At 40.6% G+C, this 26749-nt stretch overlaps 1 protein-coding gene across 1 annotated transcript in view; it reads right to left on the bottom strand.

The window, feature by feature from the left end:
- Positions 1–26749, bottom strand: part of CUL3 (cullin 3) — a 100890-nt gene that overhangs the window by 65288 nt on the left and 8853 nt on the right. The window contains exon 2 of the mRNA XM_037909781.2: positions 12413–12610. Coding sequence (XP_037765709.1) covers positions 12413–12610 — 198 coding nt within the window. The remainder of the gene's footprint in view (positions 1–12412; positions 12611–26749) is intronic.

Below are 26749 nucleotides of genomic sequence, written 5' to 3'. Positions count from 1 at the left end.
TAAGAGATTCCTCCAGAGTGTAGCAGTGCAGTCACTAACAACAGAACTCCAGGAGAGAGAAAGGACTAGGGAGCTGACAAGCAGTAATTGATAGTAAGGAGGTTAAAAATGACATTTTATGAACAAATTCCCAACCTATGATATTCATTTATTTTTAACCATTAATGCTGTTTGTCTACTGTTGCACTCAGTTTACCCAGTGAAACCAAACTAGTTCCAGTTCTCATAAGCTACCACCGTGTTGCAATGTTTGGGTGTTTAAATCATAATTAATTATTGGAATGTTCTAATGACTGAGTTTATTTATAAAATTTTGTAAAACATTTGGGGGGGGCGGGAGGTGACAGTATGTTGTGCCATAACCCTCCTTTCTCCTCTTCCAGGTCTTGCCATATACTTTTTGCCCTTTACCTCTTGCCTATGGTCAGTCAGAATTCTCCCCCCACCATCTAGGGGGATGAATTCTGTTTGGTTTCAGATCTCTGTATTCGCAAGGGCAGTGTGAATGATTCAACTGCTGAAAATTTCATATAGTGTCTAACTGAGGTTATTTTGAGCTTGGTACCTTATTAAAGAGACAGTTTGAAGGCTCTGGTACTCTAGTTTTGGCACAGTCTTATTTAAAGCTTTTTCCAAATTATCAATCTCTTGCTTTTAGCAGTCATTAGATAGACACAGAATGTGCTGCCAGTCACTGTACAGCAGGATTTCCCCTGAATTTATCATCCCTTACCCTGTAAGTGAAGTTACTGGAACAAAAACAGCATTAGATGGCTTTGTTTTTTCTCAAATTTACAGTCCCATAACATTTATCTCCACATGGGACTGTTTTAACATTTTCTGTCATCTAGAAGCCCCAGCGTGCCTGTCGGCTCCTCGTCTAGATGGCTAGACAAAGTAGAATGCCTTAATCCATACACTACCTTTTACAACTGAGACAGAAGTTACTACGTGGCTAAGTTGAGTTTCATCTTGGATGCATATACATCAATGACCCTCAACATGCAAACCATTCGCACTTGGCACCATAACAATATGGAATAGTTAAACACTACATGTTGTTTCTTACAGAATAAATTGTAATTAACCAATATCACCCAAAAGTTAGCTGTTTGCAGGTGACAGTAAGTTAGCAGATATAAGAAATATAGACATGTGCAGACCTCTATATTTCTCAGATACCAGAATTTACTTTAAGCTGTATTTGGAATGTTTTCAAAGATGCTGAGGTGTTATGCTGAGTGTTTTTAAAACACGTAGAAGCACTTAGGATGCTGCTTCTTTGCACTCACTTTCCCACAAATATTTCTCTGCCGTTTCCTCATCTAAGACACATATTAAGTCTACCACAGTTTGCATAAAAAGAAGGATCTGTGGTCACTATGGGTGTCTTCACTGCAGTTACTGAGGGCTACAGTCCAGACATTGCCCCTAACCCCATTCCATCTTCCAAGAAAAACCTCTAACCAGAGCTATGAGGGTGCTTCAAGCCTAAGCTTGCAGGCACAGCTGAGTACAGGCGCAAAATCAGTTTTTTTGCTTGGGTTTTGCTTCAGCCCAGGTTAGCAGCATCTACTTTGTGGTGAGAATGCCAGCTAATCAAGCTTGGGTGCTGTTAGCCCTTCAAAAACATATCCCACAATTCCACCTGGGCTCTACTTTGTCGACTTAATTCCTCCATTCTTCTGCACTGGAAACCACTGGGTCAGTGTTTAACCCCCACATTCCCCAACTCCACTTGAGCTGCATTCATATTTGAACAGAGATACTGCTCAAGAAATCCTCCTCACAGGCTGCTAGTTGGCCAGAATCTGACATCAGCCTTTTGGTAAAAAAGTGGTGTGACATCAGTAAGACCCATACGCTAAGGATGAATTCAGAGAGTGGCCCACTTTAATGCATCATTAAGAACCAGGGATGTCTTGCTAGAAACCCAGCCCAGCACAGGAGCTAGTACAGTACCATTGTACACACAGCCACATAGCTCTGACTTGGTTAAGGCTTTGCAGTGTGGATGGCTCATGCAAGACTAACTCTGATAATACGACAAACCCTACCTAGCCTTGCTCACATGTCACAACACAATTAACTCTTTGGAGTTGTATTTTATGCAGATTAGTTTATAAAAGTAACTGTGTTAAAGGGTAGCTGAAGCCTTGCAATCAGTGACACAGCTCTGTCACTGAACTTGTCTTCAGACTTCGAGACAAACTGAACAAACTAGCAAAGACCTATCTGAAGGTTTTCTGTGTGAGTTATCTATAGAACTATACAGAAGATACACACGTGTTTAATTGCTTCAGTGTATGTATTTAAGAATAAGTTAGATAGCCTCCTATATTCACAAAGGTGACAGAAAGCTTGCACAAGATTTGTTTTAGACTTTCATTTAGACTAGGGCTGTTGATTAATCGCAGTTAACTCACACAATTAACTCAAAAAAAAAATTAATTTGCGATTAATCGCACTGTTAAACAATACCAACTGAAATTTATTAAATATTTTGGATGTTTTTCTACATTTTCAAATATATTGATTTCTATTACAACACAGAATACAAAGTGTACAGTGCTCACTTTATATTATTATTTTTGATTACAAATATTTGCACTGTAAAAATGAAACAAAAGAAATAGTATTTTTCTATTCACCTCATACAAGTACTATAGTCCAATCTCTTTATCGTGAAAGTGTAACTTTCAAATGTAGATTTTTTTGGTTACATAACTGCACTCAAAAACAAAACTATGTAAAACTTTAAAGCATACAAGTCCACTCAGTCCTACTTCTTTTTCAGCCAATCGCTAAGACAAAGAAGTTTGTTACATTAATGGGAGATACTGCTGCCTGCTTCTTATTTACAATGTCACGTGAAAGCAAAAACAGGCGTTCACATGGCACTTTTGTAGCGGCATTGCAAGGTATTTACGTGCCAGATATGCTTTGGTACCACCATTCCAGAGGACATGATTTCATGCTGATGATGCTCGTTAAAAAATAATGCATTAATTAAATTTGTGACTGAACTCCTTGGGGGAGAATTGTATGTCTCCTGCTCTGTGTTTTACCCGCATTCTGCCATCTATTTCATGTTATAGCAGTTTCGGATGATGACCCAGCACGTGTTTGTTTTAAGAACACTTTCACAGATTTGACAGAATGCAAAGAAGGAATCAATCAGATTTCTAAAAACCAGCTACAGCACTCGATTCAAGGTTTAAGAATCTGAAGTGCTGGCCAAAATCTGAGAAGGACAAGATGTGGAGCATGCTTTCAGAAGTCTCAAAAGAGCCACCCTCAGATGCGGAAACTACAAAACCCAAACCACCAAAAACGAAAATCAACCTTCTACTGGTAGCATCCGACTCAGATGATGAAAATGAACATACATCAGTCCACTCTGCTTTGGATCGTTATCGAGCAGAACCCGTCATCAGCATGGATGCATGTCCTCTGGAATGTTGGTTGACGCATGAAAGGACATATGAATCTTTAGTGCATCTGGCATGTACATATCTTACAATGATGGCTACAACAGTGTCATGCAAGTGCCTGTTCTCACTTTCAGGTGACATTGTAAACAAGAAGCAGACAGCATTATTTCCTGCAAATTGTAACCAAACTTGTTTGTCTGAGCAACTGGCTGAACAAGAAGTAGGACTGAGTGGACTTGTAGGCTCTAAAGTTTTACACTGTTTTGTTTTTGAGTGCAGTTATTTTTTTGTACATAATTCTACATTTGTAAGTTCAACTTTCATGATAAAGAGATTGCACTACAGTACTTATATTAGGTGAATTGAAAAATACTATTTCTTTTGTTTTTCACAGTGCAAATATTTGTAATAAAAATAAATATCAAGTGCACACTGTATACTTTGTATTCTGTTGTAAGTGAAATAAATATATTTGAAAATGCAGAATATATCAAAAATATTTAAATAAATGGTATTATATTATTAACAGCTCAATTAATCACAATTAATTTTTTTTAATCGCTTGACAGCCCTAATTTAGAGAGATCTTGGCTTTTAAAGAAATTTAGCTTTTTCTTTTTTTTTTAAACTGTTTTTCTTTTTAAAATTTTCTCCTTGCATAGCTTTACTTTTAACTAACTTAGTGTTAAATAGGCTGTGCAGTAGGTTTATGGTATAACATTTTTCCTTTTGCAGTTTTGAAATCTGGTACAGCACAAACAGTTCAGCCATGTAATTCCCTAAACTACACCACTTGGCCCAGCTAGCCATATCCATCTTCTGTAGGGAGGAAAAAAAATTATAAAATATATGACTCCCATTTCATGAAGGTACTTAAGTATGTTTAAGTACCTCCTGAACTGGGGCCTAAATCTGCTTTTTAGCTAAAATTCGAGTTAAAAGCTTTTATTGCGGAAGTTTTCCATTCATTATAATATGGTATTATTAAAGTAAAAGAGTTTCTACATTTGTGATATTAGATACTCTGTATTCACATGTAGCTTTAAAATAAGGTATTAAAGTGTAATTTTGTATTTTCCATGAGGAATATTTGTTCCTCACCCTTTGCCCCTTTTCTAGAGGAAAGAATAAAAAACATGATACTGAATCACATTTGCTTTCTAGTAAAAGATTTTTACATTTTTTTAAATATACACAACAGATTACTGTAAAATGTAAATACCTTAAACACACACACACACACAATATGCCAATTACCCATGAAGGAAAATACTCTGTGGTATGGTATTTTAGTGTTAGTTTGGATTACCTACCAGGTTTTTTAAAAACAAAAACAAAAAACCACCACACAACTCTCTCCTCTAACATTTTAACTTTTATTATTTTTAACTGTACTTTTTCCTTTTTTCTAGCCATGGTATTGCTTATCAGCAAAAGGTTCTGGGGCTCTAGGCCTGCTGGCTTTTGTTATATGTAGAGTGAGATTTTTGTCCCGGCATAGCTGTGTCGCAAATGGAGCAAAGGGACAACACTATCTGGAATGTGTGGGACCAAGCCATGGAAGGGTAAAGCCCCGAGGTAAAGCTAGAAGCTAAGCCCAGGGCAAGAAAACAGATACAAATGAAGTGCAAGGTGCCAGATACAGATGGCATAGGACCAGCAGTGATGTCACCAAAAAATGGTAACTTGCCTTTCGTAACTGTTGTTCCTTGACATATGTTGCACATGTCCATTCCACTCTTGGTGTGTGCGCACCCCACACATAGATGCTGGAAATTTTTCCCTCAGCAGGACCTCTTGGGGCAGCTTGAGCACGCTCTGCCGCTGCACACCACTGGCACAAGGTTAAATGGCCCAGTCGACCCTGAGCCCCCTCAGGTCCTTCTTTCTGGAAACTCCGATGTAGAGAGGTAGGAGAGTGGGTCATGGAATGGACACATGCAACACATCTCAAAGAAAAACAGTTACAAAAGTTTAGTAACTGTTTTTAATTCTTCAAATGATTGCACATGAGCATTTGACTCTTGGTGACTCCCAAGCACAGGGATCGGAGTTCACATACACACAGACTGTAGTACAGCTCGACCAAATTTGGTATTGTCTCTAGAGTACTAGATGATGGCATAATGGGAAGAGAAAGTATGCACTGGTAACCAAGTTGCTGCTTTACACATGTCCAGGATAGGGAATCTGTGCTAGGAATGCCGCTGAGGAATGCTTGCGATCTTGCAGAGTGAGCAACCAGCTTGCATGGTCAAATGCTTACTAGATCATAACAAGCACAGATACAAGATGAAATTCTCTGTTAGGACCCTGAAAGATTTTTCCTTCTGTCCCTATAGCCACAAAACGGTTTGGTCCTGTCTATGTAGAATGCCAGTGCTCATCTAACATCCAATGTGTAAACCGTTGCTCGTCCCTATTTGCATGTGGTTTGGAGTAAAATACAGGTAATTACATGGATTGATGTAAAAATCTGCAACTACCTTAGAGAGAAAACTCAGATGAGGACATAAGTGCACCTTATCTTTAAAGAAGGCTGTACAGTGGATCGGATGCAAGGGCACCCAGTTCAGAGGCTCTTCTGGCAGAACTGATAGGAATTAGGAAAACCCTCTTCCACGAAAGGTATAGTAAACAGCATTTTGCCAAAGGCTCAAATGGTGGTCTCATAAGTTTAGACAAAACCAAGTTCAAGTCCTAAGAAAGGAACAGGCTCCCTTAATTGAGGGCACAATCTTTCCAGCCTTTTAAGGAATCAAATTGTCATGTCATTAGAAAAAACATAAAAGTTATCCATGCAAGAGTGGAAAGCTGATACTGCTGCCAGGTGAACCTTGATAGAGAAAATGGCTAAACCTTGCTGTTTCAGGTACAGCAAAAAGTTGGGCATATGTTGGATGGACATCTGCATTGGTGAGACTCCGGTTTGACAATCCCAGATAGAGAACTGCTTCCATTTTGACAGGTCGGTTGCCTTGGCGGAGAGCTTTCTGCTACTTAGTAAGACCCAGCAAACTTGTTCCAAGCCAGCTTCCTCTTTGGGATTTAACCCTGGAGCTTCCAGGCCATTAAATTAAGGGACTGCCAGTTCAGGTGGAGCAGCTGATTGTGGTCCTGAGAGATCAAATCCGGGTGCAACCGAAGTGAGACTGGAGTTGCCACTGAGAGGACCAGCAACTCATAACCTCGGGCAGGCACATAATGCTTGTTCTCAGCCCGTTTTGAAGTGGGGAGAAGAATGCAGAGGTCTGCCACAGACCCTTAACTGTCTCACTGAGAGGAAGAGCCATTCTAGAAGGATCTGCAGTGGCTAAAATACTGACGAGGCAGTGTGAGGATTCTTTTACTTCCTCCACCTGTATGCTCAGATTTAAAGCAACCCTCTAACAATTCTTGGTGTGCCTTAGTGTCATCTGGGAAGATGACATGACCCCTCCTGAGACTCCCTCATGAGGGGAAGAGGAAGAGAAGCCCAGCACTGGCTGCAGATGCTCCTCCATTCCTGATCTGCACGGTCCTGTTGAACTCATAGACTTATAGACTTTAAGGTCAGAAGGGACCATTATGATAGTCTAGTCTGACCTCCTGCACAATGCAGGCCACAGAATCTCACCCACCCACTCCTGTAATAAACCCCTAACCTATGTCTGTGTGAGCTACTGAAGTCCTCAAATCATGGTTTAAAGACTTCAAGGTTCAGAGAATCCTCCAGCAAGTGACCTGTGTCCGACGCTGCAGAGGAAGGCGAAAACCCCCAGGGCCTCTGCCAATCTGCCCTGGAGCTGGTTCTTGCTGTCTGGCACTGGACTCTGTACCAGAGTCAAGAATGGGTGCTTCCCAGTGAGGAGGTGCCGCGGGCCTTTCCAATGCCACCAAATAGAAGTGCCCGGAATTCGATCTGGAAACGGGGAAAGACCCACAGACGCCAAAAAAAAAAAGACACTGGACAGGTATAGGGCCCCCAGTGATCTCCTGGCCACCCACTCTATGGTGCTCCCGTGACAGGATACATGAAAGGATGGAAACATCTGGAGGAGGGGTAGAGAGTGTGGCTCTGAGACTGGGAAATGTTGCACCTGACCTCCAATTCAGAAGACGACAACTCTCCTTCCACTGACCATGGAGGCGCCATTCCAAACAATCGGTGTTAGCGATCGGTGCCAACATTGAGAGGCCTGCAGTAAAGTAAACATTGTGGGTTTTCCCTTTGATGGTACAGAAGGACAAGCCATCAGGGGTACCTGAGGCTGGCATGATACCGACTGCTGTAGCAGTCCTGCTGGTTCTCCTTTGTTCGCCAGAACTGATAGCATCAACTCTTGTACTGCCAGCAATACTGGCACTGACAGAGTCAGGAGGTCTCTGGCAGCTGCAAATGCCTCTAGTATGATCGATTCCAAGATAAACTTTATACAATGCAGTGCCACAGATGTGGAAGGTGCTTCCTCTAGCTCTGGGCTTAACAGAGCCTACCTAAGCTGCTGTAATCAACAGTGTCATCTTCTGTGGTTCTGAAGCAGAGGAGTGCTTATACTCAGACTGCACTCCACTTATCCCCATGCCAAGTAGACTTCAGTGCTGGGGATCTCCCCCTTTCAGCAGTCTGCTTCTAATACCTCCTAGGCACTGGGGATGGCAAAGTGGTTGTTGGGACTCAGGCACAGTAAAAGGCGCACTCCTTACCGACGTTGAGGCATTCGGTGCCACGTTTTACCAACCTGGCTCAGATGGAGGTCTCCATGAGTAAAAAGTTTAGCCTGACTTCATGATCTTTCTTCGTGCAAGGCTTAAAGTCCCTGCAAATTTGGTAATGCTCCTCAACATGATCTTCCCCAAGGCACTTCAAGCAACTTGAGTGTGGGTCGCTTAAGGGCATAGGCCTATGGCAGGAAATGCAGGCCTTGAAGCCTGGTGACTGAGATGTCCCTCAGAACCAGGAATCAACCAAAATCATCAGATGGAGTAAAAACCTAACAAAGCAAACACTAAACTATTTACAATAAAATGCAAGAGAACAGAGTCCACTGAGAGTACATGGTCTAGATAATACTTAGTCCTGCCGTGAGTGCAGGGGACTGGACTAGATGACCTCTTGAGGTCTATGAAGAGCAAGAAGAACAGTTTGAGCAACCATCACGGGCAATAAGAAGGAATTGAGTGGGCTCATGGTCAGCTGGCCATTTATACTACTAGATACAGTGGCATGCAGCAGGAGAGGGGCTCAAACCACCCAGATAGTTACCACTGAGGAAAAAAATTCCAGCAACTGTACGTGGAGCAAATACACATGTGCCATCACTTGAACAAAGTTATCTATCAATCTATTTAGATTTGATAGACAGTATGATCTCCCACTACTTAAATGCATCATGGTTCAGTAGATATGGCACTGGACTAGGTGTTAGGACATCTGGTTTCTATTCTGATCTCTACCACTGAACTGCCATGTCATCTTGGACACAGAACGTCACTTGTTCCACTTCCCTTCCCATTCTTTACCTGTCTTATCTATTTAGAATGTAAACTGTAGGGGGCAAAAATGATTTCTTGCTTTGTGTTTATGCAAAACCTAGCTCAAAGAAGCCTCAATCTTGGTTAGCACCTGAAGGTGTAACTATAATTCAAGTAACTACAAAAAGCTATTTTTAAGCTCATTAACTACACAATACACAGAAGAAACTGCAAATGTAAAAGTTAGGTGTTCCACTACCTACAACAATTCAGACCTATTTCATACTTGAACCACTGTGAGGGTGGTTTAATACTTTTATCTAGCTGAAGTTAATATACAGGGTTTTTTTTAATTTTATCTTTCTTAAGTTTTATACTTGTTACATTTTAATTTTAGTGCCAGTGCTCACAAGTGGGGCTGGGACTTGGCAGGGGAAAACATTAATGATTTTAATTACAACTAAATATATTGCAAAAAAGTATCAGCTAGTGGCTTTTTGTTTTTTAAAGTTACATAACTTTTTTCCTCAAAAGGTCTGGTCCAGGGGTGAGCAAACTACAGCCCACAGGCCATGTCCAACCTGTTGGACCTTTTAATCTGGCCCTCAAACTCCTGCCAGGGAGCGGGGTCAGGGGCTTGCCCCGCTTCGCGCTCCAGCCGGGGAGCGGGGTGGGGAGCTTTCTGTGCGGCTCCCGGAAGTAGCAGCATGTCCCCGCTCCAGCAACTATGCATGGTGGCAGCCAGGGGGCTCTGCACGTTGCCCGCACCCCAAGCACCACCCCCGGCAGCTCCCATTGGCCGGGAACTTTCAGGTGAAGACGTTTTAAAGCCTTCCCCCCCCTCCCCCGGGGCCACACCTCTGCTTAGGAGCTGGAGGGGGGGACATGCCACTGCTTCCAGTAAGCACCACCTGGCACCTGCACCCCCGAGCCCCCCCACGCCCCAGCCCTGATCCCCCTCCTGCCCTCCAACCTCTCAGGCCCAGCCCAGAGCACCCACCTGCACCCCAATCCCCTCATCCCCAGCTCCACCCCAGAGCCTGCACCTCCAACCAGAGCCCTCAACCCTCCCACACCCCAACCATCTGAGCCAGCCTTGATACTCCTCCCACTCTCCGACCCCCTTGGTCCCAGTATGGAGCACCGTCCTGCACTCCAGCCCCACCCCAGAGCCTGCACCCCCAGCTGGAGCCCTCACCCTCTCCGCACCCTAATCCCCTACCCCAGTCCTGAGGCCTCTCCCACACCCTGAACTCATTTCTGACCCCATCCCAGAGCCCGCACCCCCAGCTGGAGTCGTCACCCCCTCCTGCACCCCAACCCCCAATTTCGTGAGCATTCATGGCCCACCATACAATTTCTATACCTAGATGTGACCCTCAAGCTAAAAAGTTTGCCTACCCCTGGTCTGGTCTCTTCCTAAGTAAAGTCTGGCTGAACACAACTTTCAACAAGCAATTAAAGATAGCAGAGCAAGAGTTCCCACCTACACAAGAAAAATATACATTTGTGTTCCAAACCTGAACACCACTAACCATGAAAAATGCTTTCAAATAGATGAGTAGCAGCTCGCTAATCTCTGGTGTCTATTAACCACAGATAAACCTCTGTATTACATGCACAGCACAAGCACCGTATCTGGTATACTTAATTACGAGAACGTAACCTGTTCTCACAAGGGTATCCACAAAGAATGAAGCCCCAGCTCCAGTGCTGTCTACTCAGTGAGTTGCCTTGGAACCACAGACCCTGCAGTCCCCCTGTCCAATGCAGTCTGCCAGGTGAACTGACAGGAAACCAGGCAGTTTTCTAAACATGCCTGTATTCTACTGCAACTTCATCAAATCAAGCTGTCCCCACTAAATGTTTTGTTTTGACAAATTAGCAAAAAATGTTTTGTCAGAATTTTCCCAACCAGCCCTAGTATCCACCATTTGTTCTTTGAAGGTATAGATAAGTGAACACCTGTGACTAGAATGCATTCCAGTGATTTAATTAGATACTTAATGTTTCAAATACTGACATAAGAAGTAGTGTTGGAAAGAGCTATCAAAGATGTAACGATTTTTCCACTAAACTTTCAGTTAAGTAAAATGCTCAATTAAATAGATTGAACTGTAATTAGTTGTTTCATCTGCCTTGCAACAAGTACTACAAGAAAACTGAAGAGATGTCTAATTTCAGAACCGAACCAACTTCTACCACCTGTGTATATGCTCCTAAACACCACTAAGTCCATGATAATGTAAAGATGTTTACAGGCATAGATTTCTAAAAGTCTCAGACATTTACCATGTTACATGACTAGTCTTGACAAATTCATTAATATCTGAGGCATTAATATATTACAATAAAAGGAAATATACGTGCAAAATCCTATAGTCATTTTATACTCAACCTGTCCTTGCATTCACACAGTGTAAAAAATATATATATTTAAAGCATATTTTAGACTGAAGTGGTCTGGAGCGAAGTCTTTAAAACGTCTTCACCTGAAAGAACCACCAAAAATGGGAAGCAGTCCACTGATTACTTCAACTCACTAAACTGTGCAGTAAGGGCATGATAGGCTGTGATGCTACCCGAGTGCCTTGGTCAGTACATACAATGGGCACAGTGGAAAAGCAGCTGTTCTCCAGGCTGCATCTTTCATTCTGCCACAAGTGCTGGACCTCTTTAGAGCAATAAGTTTTCAGCCTTGTTTCAACTCAGAAAAAGGTCAAGTCAAGGCTGGGTTTAGCTAACGTGAGCTAGCTATGCCAGATCTAAACAGGACTGCTTTTCTTCACCAACACAAAGCCACAGAGGTCCAATCTGTGGTTTGAGGCGAGATGGAAGGTCTTTATATCTTATATATTCAGAATCAAAAGGATTGTTTATTTAAAATTTTAGGCTAAATTAAATGTATGTTTTGAAAAGACTGAAATTTAAGGACTCAGACTGTTCAGGATGTTTTTTGTCAAGTTGATTTTATGCATTGAACGATGCCTCTCTACTCTCTATATAATGTAATGCCAGCACAACTATTGCATTAGATCATGAACAAAGCCCATTACAAGCAAGTTCTTATTTCGGGATGTAGTTAGTTCCCAGACTGAAAAATGGGGTTATTATTACTAGTAAGTGAAACCGACCTCACCCAAGAAAGCCACTCAATTCTACCAAAAAGCCACAACTTAAATAAATGAATAAATAAACAAACAAACAAACAGGTTAGCAGACATATCTATGCAATCATGCAATAATGATTCAACTAAAAGTGATTTCTTGATTCACATATTCATAAACATTTAAATTTGCACATTTCATTATTCATTAGTAGTTTAAACATAAATGGTACCTCTAACATGAGATCATCTTATGCTTGACATTAGTCCTAAACTGGTATTATATATGAGTAAAAACATTGTTTTAAAACTAAAGTACTAAAAATTTGGATTTTTGTCACAAACCACAATTATATAGTGTTCATCTTACATATCAGCAAGAAAACCACTGATTTAAAATTTAGTTTAGTTAGATACCTTGTTTATGAGATGCTCAGTGACGACTTCTCGTAGTCCAGTGTACAATTTTTCTCCATGTTTATGTAACACCATAGTATATGCATTCCTATACAGTTCCTCAAAGCTGAGACCACTGTTGTTCTTACGCTGGATTTCTTGGATCGCATTTTTCAGGAGATCCCAAATGCTGTTTACATATTTCTCATCCATGGTCATCTGCAATATTGAAGAAAAGAAATTAGTATTTTCCAGAATTAAGAACTGTGGCTACCAGAAAATTAGCTGGAAACCACTGTAATTTGAAAGCAGCAGTAATGGCTTCTGTCATAAATTTTGACTCAGAGAAATTTGACATTTATCAGAACCTCAGATCAACGGAGTTGACAAGATTGGTAGGGATTAACTCCACTGAGTCAAAGATAGCCTTTGCTATGATTTTTCCAAGTACAGTAACGCCTCACTTAAAGTCGTCCCAGTTCACGTTGTTTTGTTGTTACATTACTGATCAATTAAGGAACATGCTCGTTTAAAGTTGTGCAATGCTCCCTTATAAGTCGTTTGGCAGCCGCCTGCTTTGTCCACTGCCTGCAGGAAGAGCCCGTTGCAGCTAGCTGGTAGGAGTTCGGAACCAGGGTGGACTGGCAGCCCCCCTATCAGCTCCCCACTCCCCTAGGTTCCCTGTGCAGCAGCCACCCAGCAGGCTATCTATTGGGCAGTTCAGCTGTCCTTTCCCCCACTGCCATTTGCTGCTCCTGTCCTCTGCCTTGAAGCTGCTCCCCAAGCATCCTGCTTGCTGTGCAGGGGTGGGGGTCAGAGGGAGGCTAATGTCAGGGTGTCCCCCTCCCCTGCTCCTGCACCCCACTTACCCCATCTTCCATAGAGTAGGGGACACACACCACAGGGCTTAGGACGGAGGGAGCTTCCTGGCAGAAGCTGTGGTCTTGGCTTGCTGATTAACTTAACAAGCCAGGTACTTAAAAGTGGGGTCAGCCTACTTAAAGGGGAAATGCGCATCTCTCTCTCTCTCTCACACTCACACACAGAGTTTGTGTGTCTGTCTGCCATGCTGTCTCCCCTCCCTCCATTCATGCTGCCTTGTAGAGTATCAGGCTACAACAACAACGAGTTAACCCTGGAGGGCTCAGTGCACTGCTAGTTCATCATTTAGCAGTAAGGCATTCCCTGGGAAATATCCCACCCTCTGACTTCACCACCTCAACCAAACTTCACAATCATCATTGCTGTGTACAGTATTAAATTGTTTGTTTAAAACTTATACTGTGTGTGTGTGTGTGTGTGTCTTTTGTCTGGCAAAAAAATTTTTTTCTCTGGAACCTAACCCCCACTATTTATATTAATTCTTACGGAGAAATTGGATTCGCTTAACATCATTTCACTTAAAGTTGCATTTTTCAGGAACATAACTACAATGTTAAATAAGGAGTTACTGTACACCATCAAGAGCATCTTTTTTTTTTAATGACATTTTTTCCTTCAAAAATAGAGTTTTCATAGGACTCAACCCTGATTCCACAGGGAAAAAATTCTTGTTTTCCCCCGAAATATAACAACCAATCTCCAAAAAGAAAAGGAGTACTTGTAGCACCTTAGAGACTAACCAATTTATTTGAGCATAAGCTTTCGTGAGCTACAGCTCACTTCATCGGATGCATACAGTGGAAAGCGTAGAAGATCTTTTTATACACACAAAGCATGAAAAAATACCTCCCCCCACCCCACTCTCCTGCTGGTAATAGCTTACCTAAAGTCCAGGATTTGTGCTGGAAATGGCCCAACTTGATTATCATACACATTGTAAAGAGAGTGATCACTTTAGATAAGCTATTACCAGCAGGAGAGTGGGGTGGGGGGGAGGTATTTTTTCATGCTTTGTGTGTATATAAAAAGATCTTCTACACTTTCCACAGTATGCATCCGATGAAGTGAGCTACAGCTCACGAAAGCTTATGCTCAAATAAATTGGTTAGTCTCTAAGGTGCCACAAGTACTCCTTTTCTTTTTGCGAATACAGACTAACACGGCTGTTACTCTGAAACCAATCTCCAGTTTTCACCCACACTAACATACAACCTGACAAATTTTAGGCCATGGTATAAGCCTCACCTATGTGGAGTTCTCATACGGAAGTAAAGTGGCCTGCATCGACAAGTCCTGAAATATGAATACCCTAGAGCAGTCAGACTAATTTCTGCGTAAATATATACCTTGTCCTCTTAACTATGGCCAAAATTGGGGTTTCACATATCCAGTACAAAATGAATGAGAACAAATGGCAAGAATCTCAAAATTGGGTTCCCAAGGCTTTTAAATAGTACACAACTTATGTGGACTCTGGCCTCTTAAAAGATTAATTGCAAAGAATTTCCCCTCCCATCTTCAAAATGTTAATATGTATTACTAAGTAATCCTATTTTTAATATTGTCTTGTTTATCTTTAAAATTTACATGTCTGATACTGTCTCTCTTCTGAAGCTTAGTTGGCACTAATGAAGTCCTGTTTTAGAGGACTTCATTAGTGCAAACTAAGGACTTTTAAGTTTGTGCCCACAGTGTCCACACAGGGAATTACAGTACAGCACTTTGGTGCATGCTGTAATTCACACCCTCTTAGTATAAACTGCAGGTCAGTGTAGGCATGCACTTAGTTTGGAACTAAAGGCTTGTATACACAGCACATTAGTCTGCACCAGAGGGGTGTAAATCTAGTGCACACTTGTGTGCTGCGCACTAACTGGCCTGTGCAGACCCTGCTGATGTGCACTAAAAAATTACCAAATGTATACTAACGTAGTCCCATTTCAAACAGTACTATGTTAACACACACTAGGGAAAGGAGTAGAGATATGTGGTCCCTATGAGGATTCACTGTGGTGCGCATATGCTTTGAATCAAAAATTCTTCGGCAGCAGGGTCCATTAGTTCATAACTGTGCCACCTCATGCTTCCATCCAAGGGCATAAAGGATGGAGCAAATTGACCAGCCCCCAGTTTGGACTCTACTGTGAATCAGGTTGACTCAAGCAGAAGGTAAGGAGAGAGGTCATGGAATACCCATAGGGACCATACATCTTCAAGAACTCCAGTTACCATAAGGTAAGTAACATTCCTTTTTTCTTAAGAGTGCTGCTCCCTAGGAGTATTTACTGTGACTCCCAAGCAGTGGTCACTGAAGAGGAGGGTGTGAGGAAGTATTGCTGTAACACAGAGTGGGGGATTGCTGAGCCAAAGGAGGTATCTGTAGTCAAAGCTTGGAATACCTGGTGAAAGCGTGTAAGGAGCCCCAGGTGGCTGCTCTGCAAATCTCAGAGAGGGGAATTCCCTGTAAGGAAGCTACTGGTACCACTTGAGCAATCATAGAATGGGCCCTGACAGTTTGAGGAGGAGGGGCTTTCATAACATCATAGCAGAGAGAAATGCAAGAGGCTATCCACTTAGTCTTTGGGAAGAGACAGCTTTCCTTTCTATTTTCATGGCGACAGCAATGAACAACCCTGGAGATTTCTGAAAAGGAGTTGTTCTTTGCAGAGAGAAGGCAAGAGCCCTGTATGTCTAGGGAATGGAGACTTGCCTTCTCCATGTTTCAGGGAGGTTTAGCATAAAACACTGGTAGGTGTATAGCCTGATTGAGATGAAACTCAAAAGGCACCTTAGGTATGAACTTAGCACATAGACCTAAAAAAACCTTGCCCTTGTGAAAAACTGTATAAGGTGGGTCTACCATAAGAGCTCCAAGTTTCCCTACCTTCTAGCAGAGACAACAGCTATCAGAAGGTGACCTTCAAAGAAAGGTGCCGGAGGGAAAAAGGGGCTAAAGGTTCAAAAGGACAGCAGAAAGAATGAAGTTCAGATCCCAGGCAGGAACTGGTTGCAAAGCTAGAGAAAATGTCCTTATGATGCCATTCAGGAACTTTGTGATAGAAGGATGACTAAAAACAGGGCAGCCTCCATCAGGGACTGGAAAGAGCTAACAGCTGCCAAATGTACTCACAGGGAGCTGATCGACAAGCCAGGTGTCTTTAGCAAAAGAAGATACTCCAGTAGGGGAGGGATACCTGACACCTCAATAGAAAGTGATGCTGCTGGCACGAAAGAGAGCAGTAGCATTTTCCCATAGTGCATCTCCTGCTGTTCTGGAGGATGGCTCAAATGTCTTGAAAGCAGGTTTGTTCTACGCTCATTGTCCATCCTAAAGCTATGCTGCCAGATGTAGGGATGCTGGACTGGGGTGCTTTACACTGCCCTCATTTTGGGACAGTAGGCCCTGGAACATGCAGATGCAATCATGTCAACAGGGTGACATAAGTGCATGCCCCTACAGAACCAGGCAGGATTGGACTGTAGTCTGAGGGCTGAGATGAAGCTGGCTGAGGAGATTCCTCATGCCAAGGAATTGGTCCAGAGATAAGCAAGGCCCTGCTGTGTCTAAGTTCAGGTCCACCCGATTAATTGTATGGTTTGTGCAGGTGTTAATATGGACTTGTCCAAAATGTCTGAAGTCTTAGGGAATCAAAGAGTTGAATTGTGGTAGTGACTGTTGCTTGTATCTCCTGGTATGACCAACCAGTAAGCAGCCAATTGTCCAGGTAAGGCTATATCGGTCTCCCCTGTCTATAGAGGTATGCAGCCATCACCACAACACCTTTCATAAATAACCTGAGGCAATGGAGAGCCTGAAAGGGAGCATTCTGTATTCAAAGTGCTTCTGGCCCACTGTGACCTGCAGGAACCTTTTGTGAGCAGGATGAATATCCAAACGAAAAGAAGCATCCTTCAAACTGAAGCCTGTAAACCGGTCACCTGAGCTGAGGGAGGGTATATAGGGGCCAAGGTGCCCATTCTGAACTTTCAATGCTGTATAAAGATGTTCAATATCTGAGGTCTTGAACAGGTCTTCACCCCCTTTCCATTCTTTTTGGGACTGAGGCATTACCTTGAGTAAAAGCCCTTCCCTGTAATAGGAATAATAAATTCTGTCAACTTTAATTTTCTGTTCTTTGGTGGGATTGGGATTAAAGTTAGAATTTGCTATTTTATCCTTATCTGCCCCAAATATAAAGGTAAACCACCTGCTGCTCTAATCATAACTCACATACTGGGGCCACTTCAGAGAACTGCAGAAGGGAAATTCCAGGAAATTTCAAGCTATAGAAGACAACTTTACAAAGTTATCACAAAGAATATTTGAAATATATTACCTTTTAATATTTAATATTAAATACTCCATCTTTCGGTGTAGCTTCATATTCTCCTTCAATTAATTATCTCTCTCTTTCAAGTAGCAGCAGCACTTGAATAAATTTTAGGAAATGGGTTTGCTGAAGTTTTATCATGACAAATTAAGAGAATATTATCCCCTACTTAGACATCAAAAATAGTTGACTTGCTTTGCAACGATGGTTTTCTGGTAAATCAAAGCTTTCTAAAAACTTAAATGACTATGTATTGCAGCAGTGAATAAGTTACGTATGTAAGTTTTAGTAAGAAGAGTCTTACAGTTTTCCCCTCTGTTAAAAAGCTCTGTTTAAAACTTTTGCACAAAATACATAGGACCTTACACTGGCCAATATTTGCTTCCTCAAAACTAAATAAGAATGTCAATGAACCGTTACCTCTGGGTTGTTTAGCTTGTGAGGCTGTCACAAATGAAAATTTTTAAATAAAATGAAAATATTTTTCTAAAGACAGCTGTAACAAAAACTGTCTCCATAAAAACAAACATACTGAAAGTTCCAATATGGTAGTTAAGAGACATAAAATTAGTTTGTGATGTCATAAGAACATTTATGTACTTCTGAGATCTAGATTGAGATCCTTGGATAAGAACAGGCATATATGTATTATTAGAAAATTAAAGCCCTGATTCCGCAATTTGATCCACTAGAGCAGACCCCTCACAACAAAAGGGTGCTCACAGATCCACACTAGCAATTCTGAATGAAGAACCAGTCCCCTAATGTTCTTCCTTGCTCATTCCCTGCCTCGCATCGATAGATTTACTTGAAGTGTTGACGTAAATGTTTTAAAATAATGAATTGCTGTTCAGTTGTAGAGTTCAATTCATGCACTATATTAGCTTTCAAATGAAAACTAAAAATTAAATCACTGCTGCTTGTGAGGGCTTTTCAGAGCCCATTTCTCAGACAGTTTGAGGATGGGAGAGAGAAAGGAGGCGGGTTCTTTTAAATTAAACAGTAGGGTGAGTTGCAACAGCATTTTCCAAAGACTTAATGGAGAAGGGACAGTTCTTTCCAATTTAAAAGATTAAATTAATGGCAACAGCAACAAGATATAGACAGAGTCAGAAAGAAATTTTCTAACATGCAGATCTGGTTGGCGTTTCATCATCTAACAGTATTCAGTGCCCCATATAAAATAGACTTTAAACCATATCCTTATCCGGATCTGGCAGCGTTTTTGACAAATTTAGGAGACTGAGAATTTAAACTAATGAACAGAAATTTAACTATCCTTCCTCTTCTAGAAATGGACCCAACAGAATAAGAGTGACACACATTAATTTCCTTCATTGCTTGACGAATGAATCTGGATTTCAGGTTCTATTTTTATGACATTCTGTATTTTTTCCCACAATTGTAATATCTTGTAAATTCCTAGGAAAGTAATTGTTTTTATAGGTTTGTTTGAATTCCAACTGTAAATTAGAGCAGCCACCAGTTCTGAAGCAATCAAAGAAACAGAATTAATATACTCAAAAGCTCTTTATAGTTGAAAGCTTATTCTAGAAAATTTACAACTTTAGGAATTCTGGATGTCAGTCTAAATATAGTCATTGCTGCCATCACATTGTTCACTGCTTGTGTGTTCTACCCCTTCCCCTCACCCTGCACCTCTCGTCTATTTAAAATGTAAAGTCTTCAGGGCAGGGACTGTCTTCTACTCTATACTGTAGCATAGTGGGATCCCATGCTTGGCTGGCCCTTAGGCACTGATAAATAATAGCTAGTCATGGAATGCTATTGTCCATGCTGTCCTGATTCTGTGAATAAAGAAGACTTCCTTCCACATCTGTTAATCTAGCACCTTTTTCCATCACTAAATTTACTTTTAAAATAAAATATTTGTGACCACCAGAAATACCACCGTAAGCTGAAAAATCTCTAGCCAAGTACAGAAAGACTGAGACCAGCACGCTTTAAAAAACAAAGATCGCATTTCACAGGATATCACAACTGTGAAAGGATAAGTTTTTCGATGTCTCTAAAATGTGGTGGATTACACACATCACAGGGTCAGAAATTAAATCACTTAAGGGTTATGTATAACAGTACACTAACTCCTCACTTAACGTTGTAGTTATGTTTCTGAAAAATGCGACTTTAAGCAAAACGATGTTAAGTGAATCCAATTTCCGCATAAGAATTCATATAAATGGGGGGGGGTTAGGTTCCAGAGAAATTTTTTTTTGCCAGACAAAAGGCATTATATACATTTTAAACAAGCAATTTAATACTGGTATAAGTTTTAAACAGTTTTACATACAGTACAGTACTATAGTTGGGAGGTGCCCCTGCCATACCCCACACAGGTACAGCCCACTGGCACTGCAGACAATGAGGCAGCAAGGAGGCTGAAGGTGCCATAGACTAAGAGAAGCGGCAGCTTCCCCACTGTGCAAGCACAGGCACTGACTTTGCCGGGGGCTCAACCGCTGGCCCGGCCACTCCACCCCTTCTCCCAAACCTCCACCCTTAACCCGCCTCTTTCCCCCCCCCCCTTCCCCTTTACTCTGCATGCCGAGTCCTCACTCCTCACCGCTCCCTCCCCTGCCTCCTGCCCGTGGCAGTCAGCTGGTTTGCGGCATTGAGGAGGCCTATGCGCTGTGTCCTTGCTCCTCTCCTCCCCCCCCCGAACGCCACAAACCAGCTGACTGGTGGGGAAGCAGGGAGAAGGTGCTGATTCGCGGGGTCTGCCAGCGGGCGGGGAGGTGCTGGCGGGAGGGAGGGGCATGGGGGGGGCTGTCAGCCGTGGACAAAGCAGGCAGCCAAACGACATTATAGCAGAGCATTCCACAACTTTAAACGACCATGTTCTGTAGTAGAGCAGGGATGCACGATCGAAACAACATTAAGTGAGAGGATGTTAAGTGGGGAGTTACTGTATTATTCCTATTTGGAATCAGAATTCTGTTGCCTTGTATACTTATTAGGGATGTAAAAGATGAACTGGTAAGCATTAGCCTTACCGGTTAACCTGCCTTAACTGTTAACCCCGAGCCGGTCGCCCAGCCCGACCAGAGCGGCCTCAGCCCCAGCCATGCCAGCCGGATCAGCCCCAGCCGCTCTGGCAGGCTGGCCCTTTAATCATTTAAACGGTTAATTTTAAAAAGGTATGTACATCATTAATACTTACTTCTGTTGTGATAATGTAACAACACATAATTTTGCTATGAAATTATTTGTGGTGCAAAGTTACAAAATCTATGGTAGACAATTTACTCCTTTTGTTACAGATAAAAAACAAAATACTGCCTACCACCAATTAGAAATTCAATGCATAAATCAAAACCAAGTCACCAATTTCAGTTCTAATATTCATGCCTATGAACTATGATTCTAAAAAAACCCACCACACAAGGTTGCAACATGAAGCACTTGAAGTAAGTGAATATCGTAGTTTCCTTACAACAACCTTAATTCTTCCCTTTGTGTGTAGGCTTTGTTCTAATCTGGACCTTACTATTTGTTTTCCCCAGAACACGTACAGGTCAGTTGGTGAATTAGGCAACGTTCTGAAGGACACCATCCTCAAACTGCTGAAGTTGGACAGTGTACTGTGAATGACGCAGCCCTGTTTTGTTTCCACTTTTACATATTGCATTGAATGAGGCGGTGCTCCTCAGGGGTCTGGGTTCCAAATGAGCCCTGCTTCATTCCACACAAATCCTGAAGTATCATATTAATTAAAATGAGAAATTACACTTATCTTCCCTTTCTGCAATCCCAATAGAAATGTTTTTCAACCGATCTCTCATTTCTGCACAAAGTCAGTGCATGTGCTACATAAAGTCATAACTCTGCCAAATATAAATGGCTCTTCAACAGACCACCAAAAGATGTATCTGTAAACTAGGCACCATCTCCCTGCTAAATTTCAAGCTCCTATCATCTCACACTGAGGTGCTAGAGCTGTTCAAAAAAGAGTTGCAATATTTTGGTAACTTGTTTTTAATGGCTTAGCTGATCTGCTCAAGCTTTCAGATTAAGTGAATCTCGATCAGAAATCAAATAGGGAAGGTTTCAGCTCAAAAGTCATAAATTGGAGAAAGTTATATCAAACTGCAAATGGCCTTTTGAAATGGAAATGCTTATATAACCTAAAATACAGACATTGCCTATAATATTAACCAAGGATTACAGCAAATATTTAGAGACATTTCCATGGTGGTCATTTCCATAGTGTCTCAAGTCAGAAAAAGTTTAGCATGTATTATAGAATGGCCAAAATGAAAGTGCTCATTTTCAAAAATATCTGAACCTAACAGTTTGGGGGAGAGAGAGAGCTGGCTATACTGTGGAATTTTTCTAATTGATTTTAAGGCTAGCTCAACCTAACCTAATTTTAAAACTTGGTTAGAGCCAAAGCAGAGACCTAGATTCAGGGGTTTAAAATAGCCTGAGCAATTTTATAAAACTGGTTTGAAAACAGGTTAGAAAACTTCTCCAATGCAGACAGATCCAGTCAGCCTGGTGCATCAGTATGCATGGCAATTTGGTTTGGGAAGAGTGAACAATCAGAAACTATCCTTGGATTCTTACTTAGCAAGAGTTGTAGGAGATGAATTAAGTGTTTTGTATCTGGGAAGGCGCATTGTGTGTTTTGTCTGGTCCAACTCACTATCTCCAATACAAATGTGATATAGCTAACATAGGAGGCCACATCTCACTGTCTCGGCCTCTTCAATTCAAGTAAATTGCCTTGCTTGTGATCCGTTAAAAATTACAGGAAATAGTTTACCAGGAGCTCAGAATTACACAGTAAAAGAAAAATTAATACATCCTGAATGAACTGGGAGAACAAATGCAAATTGTGATATCTAACTCCTCTTACTCATCCTCCACCCAAAATAGAACAAAATGGTATCATGAAACAATAAAAACTGCAGTATACTGATCTATGAAAGAGGAATCTAGTTCAGACTTGCCACAAAGCAGGCAAGGAAGTCCTTTTGTCACATGCCACAAACATCAACAGTTCCAAAAACAGTTTCTTTAAAAGAGAACTAGAAGATAATCATTGTTTCTAATTACAAAGAAAGGTAAGTCATTAAAATACTGTCTTAAATGTAATAAAACACTCAATCAGGAAATCACCACCTTGATCATTCAGAGATACCAAGAACTTGGGGAAAAAAAATTCTCCTACTAGAAAGCATAAGAAATGTGAATTTCAAAGTTGCTGGAACTTAAGTTGTTTAAATTTAAAAATCTATTAACATTGATCTTAAATTTCTAAACAACCATTAAATGTTTTTAATATATACACCTTACAATGTTGAAACTCATCTCCAATATGTTCTAATAGGAAAGAGGATTAATTTAATCTTATTTGCAATCACAAATTGGGCTTCCTGTATATGTTCATCTACATGTTGAAATACGTTTATATGCATGATGTGTGGGCACAGTTTACTGGTCATTCTGGCAGAGGTGGTGGATAGATCTCTGAGTTAGGGCATGATCCTGCGCCACTGAAGTCAATAGGAACAGGATTAGTTAAGCACATAAGAGTATGTCCTTGCAATATGGTTTGTATGTGCTTCACTGTTTAATCTGATTGAGGTTTCGGGTTGATGGAAACGTCACTTCAGCAACCCTAACTCCAAATTAACAAACTTTATTGTGCAGTTATTATGTCAGCCCCACTATTATAACAGCATCAACCACATGCACTAGAGAGATTATGAAACAATGACAGGTGCAGTATTTTATCAGCTGCTTTGAAGATTCCTTTTCCTACTTATATTTATTAATTCCTTTTACTCATTATATATAGTAAGGATCAGATTCTGATACCCTTATTCACAATCAATACCACCTTATGCAGTGCTGAAGTCACTGGAACTACTCATGGAGTACGGTACTGTATGAGTATCAGAATCTAACCATAAAGAATCATTTACCTAAAATAACTACTTATCCATCAGTCTTAATGGGATCTGAGTACCTAACTTCCCTAGGCTCCTCTGAAAATCCTTGTGTAGGATTCAAAGTGTTTCAGATGACATTCCATACAACAGTTTGCCCTGTAATTACTATAACAGATAAAGTGTGCCTGTTCAAATAAGTGGCACTATATTTCAGCCTTCAGATCAATGGGAGGTGGGGGAGGGAAGTGAGGGGGAGAATGCTCTGAATCAGGCAGGGCAGGGACCTGAACTTGTGTCTCCCCATCTTAGCTTTGATAAATATTTCTAATACCATTTAATGCGAAATATATAGAGCAGCAGTTCTCTCTCTCCTCACATATCACAGCTTGAGTATAATATTAGAATAGGAATCTCTTATAATTACACTGATTAAAGTTATGACGGTGGTACACAAAGTACTTCTGAGTTGTAGATATGGTATACTAAGTCAGTCTGAGAGCCATTGCTGGAGAACTGCTCTAGAACCAATGTTTGTAATAAATATTTGTAATGAAATAATGGGAGATTAGCTGACACAAAAGGGTTGTGCAGGGCAGTGGTTCTCAACCAGGGGTACACATACCCCTGGGTGCACACAGAGGTCTTCCAGGGACTACAGCAACTCATCTAGATATTTGCCTAGTTTTGCAACAGCACTAGCTAAGTCAGTACAAACTAAAATTTCATACAGACAACTTGTTTATACTGTTCTATATATTATATTTACATTCCAATTGATTTATTTTACAATTATATGGTAAAAATGAAAAAGTAAGCAATTTTTCAGTAATAGTGTGCTGTGACACTTTTGTATTTTTATGTCCAATTTTGTAAGCAAGTAGTTTTTAAGGGGGTATGGAAGATAAATCTGAGTCCTGAAACGGGTACAGTAGTCTGGAAAGGTTGAGAGCCACTGGTGTAGGGCTTCCCAAATCTATCCGAAGAATCCTGACTTAGAATAAAATGATTATGTATATTTCAAGATCTGCTCTGACAAATTTTCTTTAAATAGATGTTTTTAAGGTAATACCCACTAAAAAAAAAAAAAAAAAAAAAAAAGAGAGAGATTTAAATGATTTTACACACAGTAGGCAGAGATAATTAATTTCTCCTTTTTGCCAGCTCATGTCTATTGATTACTACAAAAACTCAGACATTAAAAAAAGATACTCACTTCAGAGCATGATGCAGATACTATATTGCCAGGTCTTAGTTGGGAACTAGTAGGAGAAGGGAAAATATTACTTCTAGAGAAATTGGGGCATGGGAAGGCACCAAGTCTACTCAGAGGTACGATCTTCCCAACTTAACAATTTGTTAGTTCATTAGCCTTTCAGCTCTCATTCAAAGTTTCCTTGAGCCACAATACTAATTTCGATCTAAACGCCACTAGAAACATACCCATATGATTTAAAAAAAAAAAGTGAATCTACAAATAGGTAAAATGTTTAATATTTTGAAATTGTTATATAAATGTTAAAGAGAACATATCAAGATCAAAAGGAAGTGTTCCAAGCACACAACAATATATACAGGAAACTTACAGAGATTATAACACCATTTCCAGAATGCATTCCAAAAGAAGAAACATAAGGGAAAAGAAATGCTTTAGACTCCTTCTGGGCTTGAAGACAACTATTTTTTTCTCGTGATAACCCCACAACACTGCAAGGAGTTTTATGAGAGAGGCCTAAAAGGGACAAAAAAGGCCTACTTTTCCACTTTGTTTGAAGAGAGTTGTAATACATTTAGAATTTTGTGGGTAATCTATATTGGTGCACTATGGTAACATTTTTTCTTTTTTCTCTCATATATTTAACATATTTACCATAATTTTTGGCACACAAGAAAGCACTGCCTGGAAAACCCTAGCACTGGAACAACACAGGAAGAAAGCAACGAATTAAGAGTTGTAAGAGAAAGTTTAAAGGGCGTCTGGCCTCACTAATCTTAGTTCCAATTTTCTCCCAAATTCACAAGCATCGAAGTTTCTCCCATCCCTCCCCACCACAAGTAAAAAAAAAAATCAGCCAAAGAGAAGGGGTGGGGGTAGAGGGGAGAACACTAGCACTTCAATACTCTAGACTGGAAGAGTGAATGTGAAGAGCTGCAATGGACTACTTAAACAAAACCCCTTTTAGGTTCAAACTAATGTGAAACATAAGGCAAGCTGTCAGTTTGTATTGCACACATCTTAAACTAAGACTAGAAATAGTAAAGATTCGCTCTCCATTCCATAGTTGTTGGGGGTCTTTTTTAGAGAGAGCTGAAGCTCACATAATTAAAGTATATAAACAAACATGAATTGATAATACATTTAAATTATGCAGATGTTTATTGTTATTAATATTAACCTAATAAATCCTTATTTCCACACAAGTAGAATAAATCTTAACCATAACAATTTATATCTCTCACCTCTCCTAATTCCACCTTATTTTACCCTCAAAGTATCAAAAAGGCTTCAGGCCTATAATCAGCAACAACATGAATACCAATTTAAAGAGTCTAATCAATTTTGCAGCACACATTGTCCTAATAAAAAAAGTGATTCCATCTTATGGTATCGCACAGTCCCCTGGAATTTTTTTCCCTCTTTATTTCTCCTCACCGCATACATTTTATAAGTCATAACTAACTACCATATACAAAAATCTGCCCTGATCCACTTCCGCTTATTCTCCAGAATGTACAACTTCATATCATTACCTGAATATTTATTTTGATTAAACTCCAAAAAGAGTAATTATAAATTATAAAATCTACTTCATCCTAACATAAAGCTGTCATTTTTTTCTATTGCAATGCTTTCCCATACCTTGTTTCTCCACATTCCACTAATTCTGGGAGGATCAGTCCTTTTCCAAAAAGAAGCTAACACACTTCACTTACAGCAGTCATTGAGTCAATATCCCATAACCATGAGAGCAATCCCCAAATCAATAACCTTCTTTGATCTGTAACCTAAAACAGAACCATTATGGGTTAGGTGGATTGGCTAACTTCAGTTATTTTGAAAATTCTATTTATTTTCCTCCAAAAATCTATTATCTTAGAGCATCGCTGCCACATGTACAGAAGTTATCTATTTCTCCAAATTCTCTTCAGCATTTATGACTCCTTTTTAACTTAAATATAGTGAGGTACTATTGATATAGTTTTGCAATAGTTGTCCTTAATAGTTATAT

This window comes from Chelonia mydas, chromosome 9, assembly GCF_015237465.2.
Source record: "Chelonia mydas isolate rCheMyd1 chromosome 9, rCheMyd1.pri.v2, whole genome shotgun sequence".
Classification (NCBI taxonomy): Eukaryota; Metazoa; Chordata; order Testudines; family Cheloniidae; genus Chelonia; species Chelonia mydas.
Note: the sequence above shows the minus strand (reverse complement) of the source record. Positions and strands in the feature narration are given on the sequence as shown.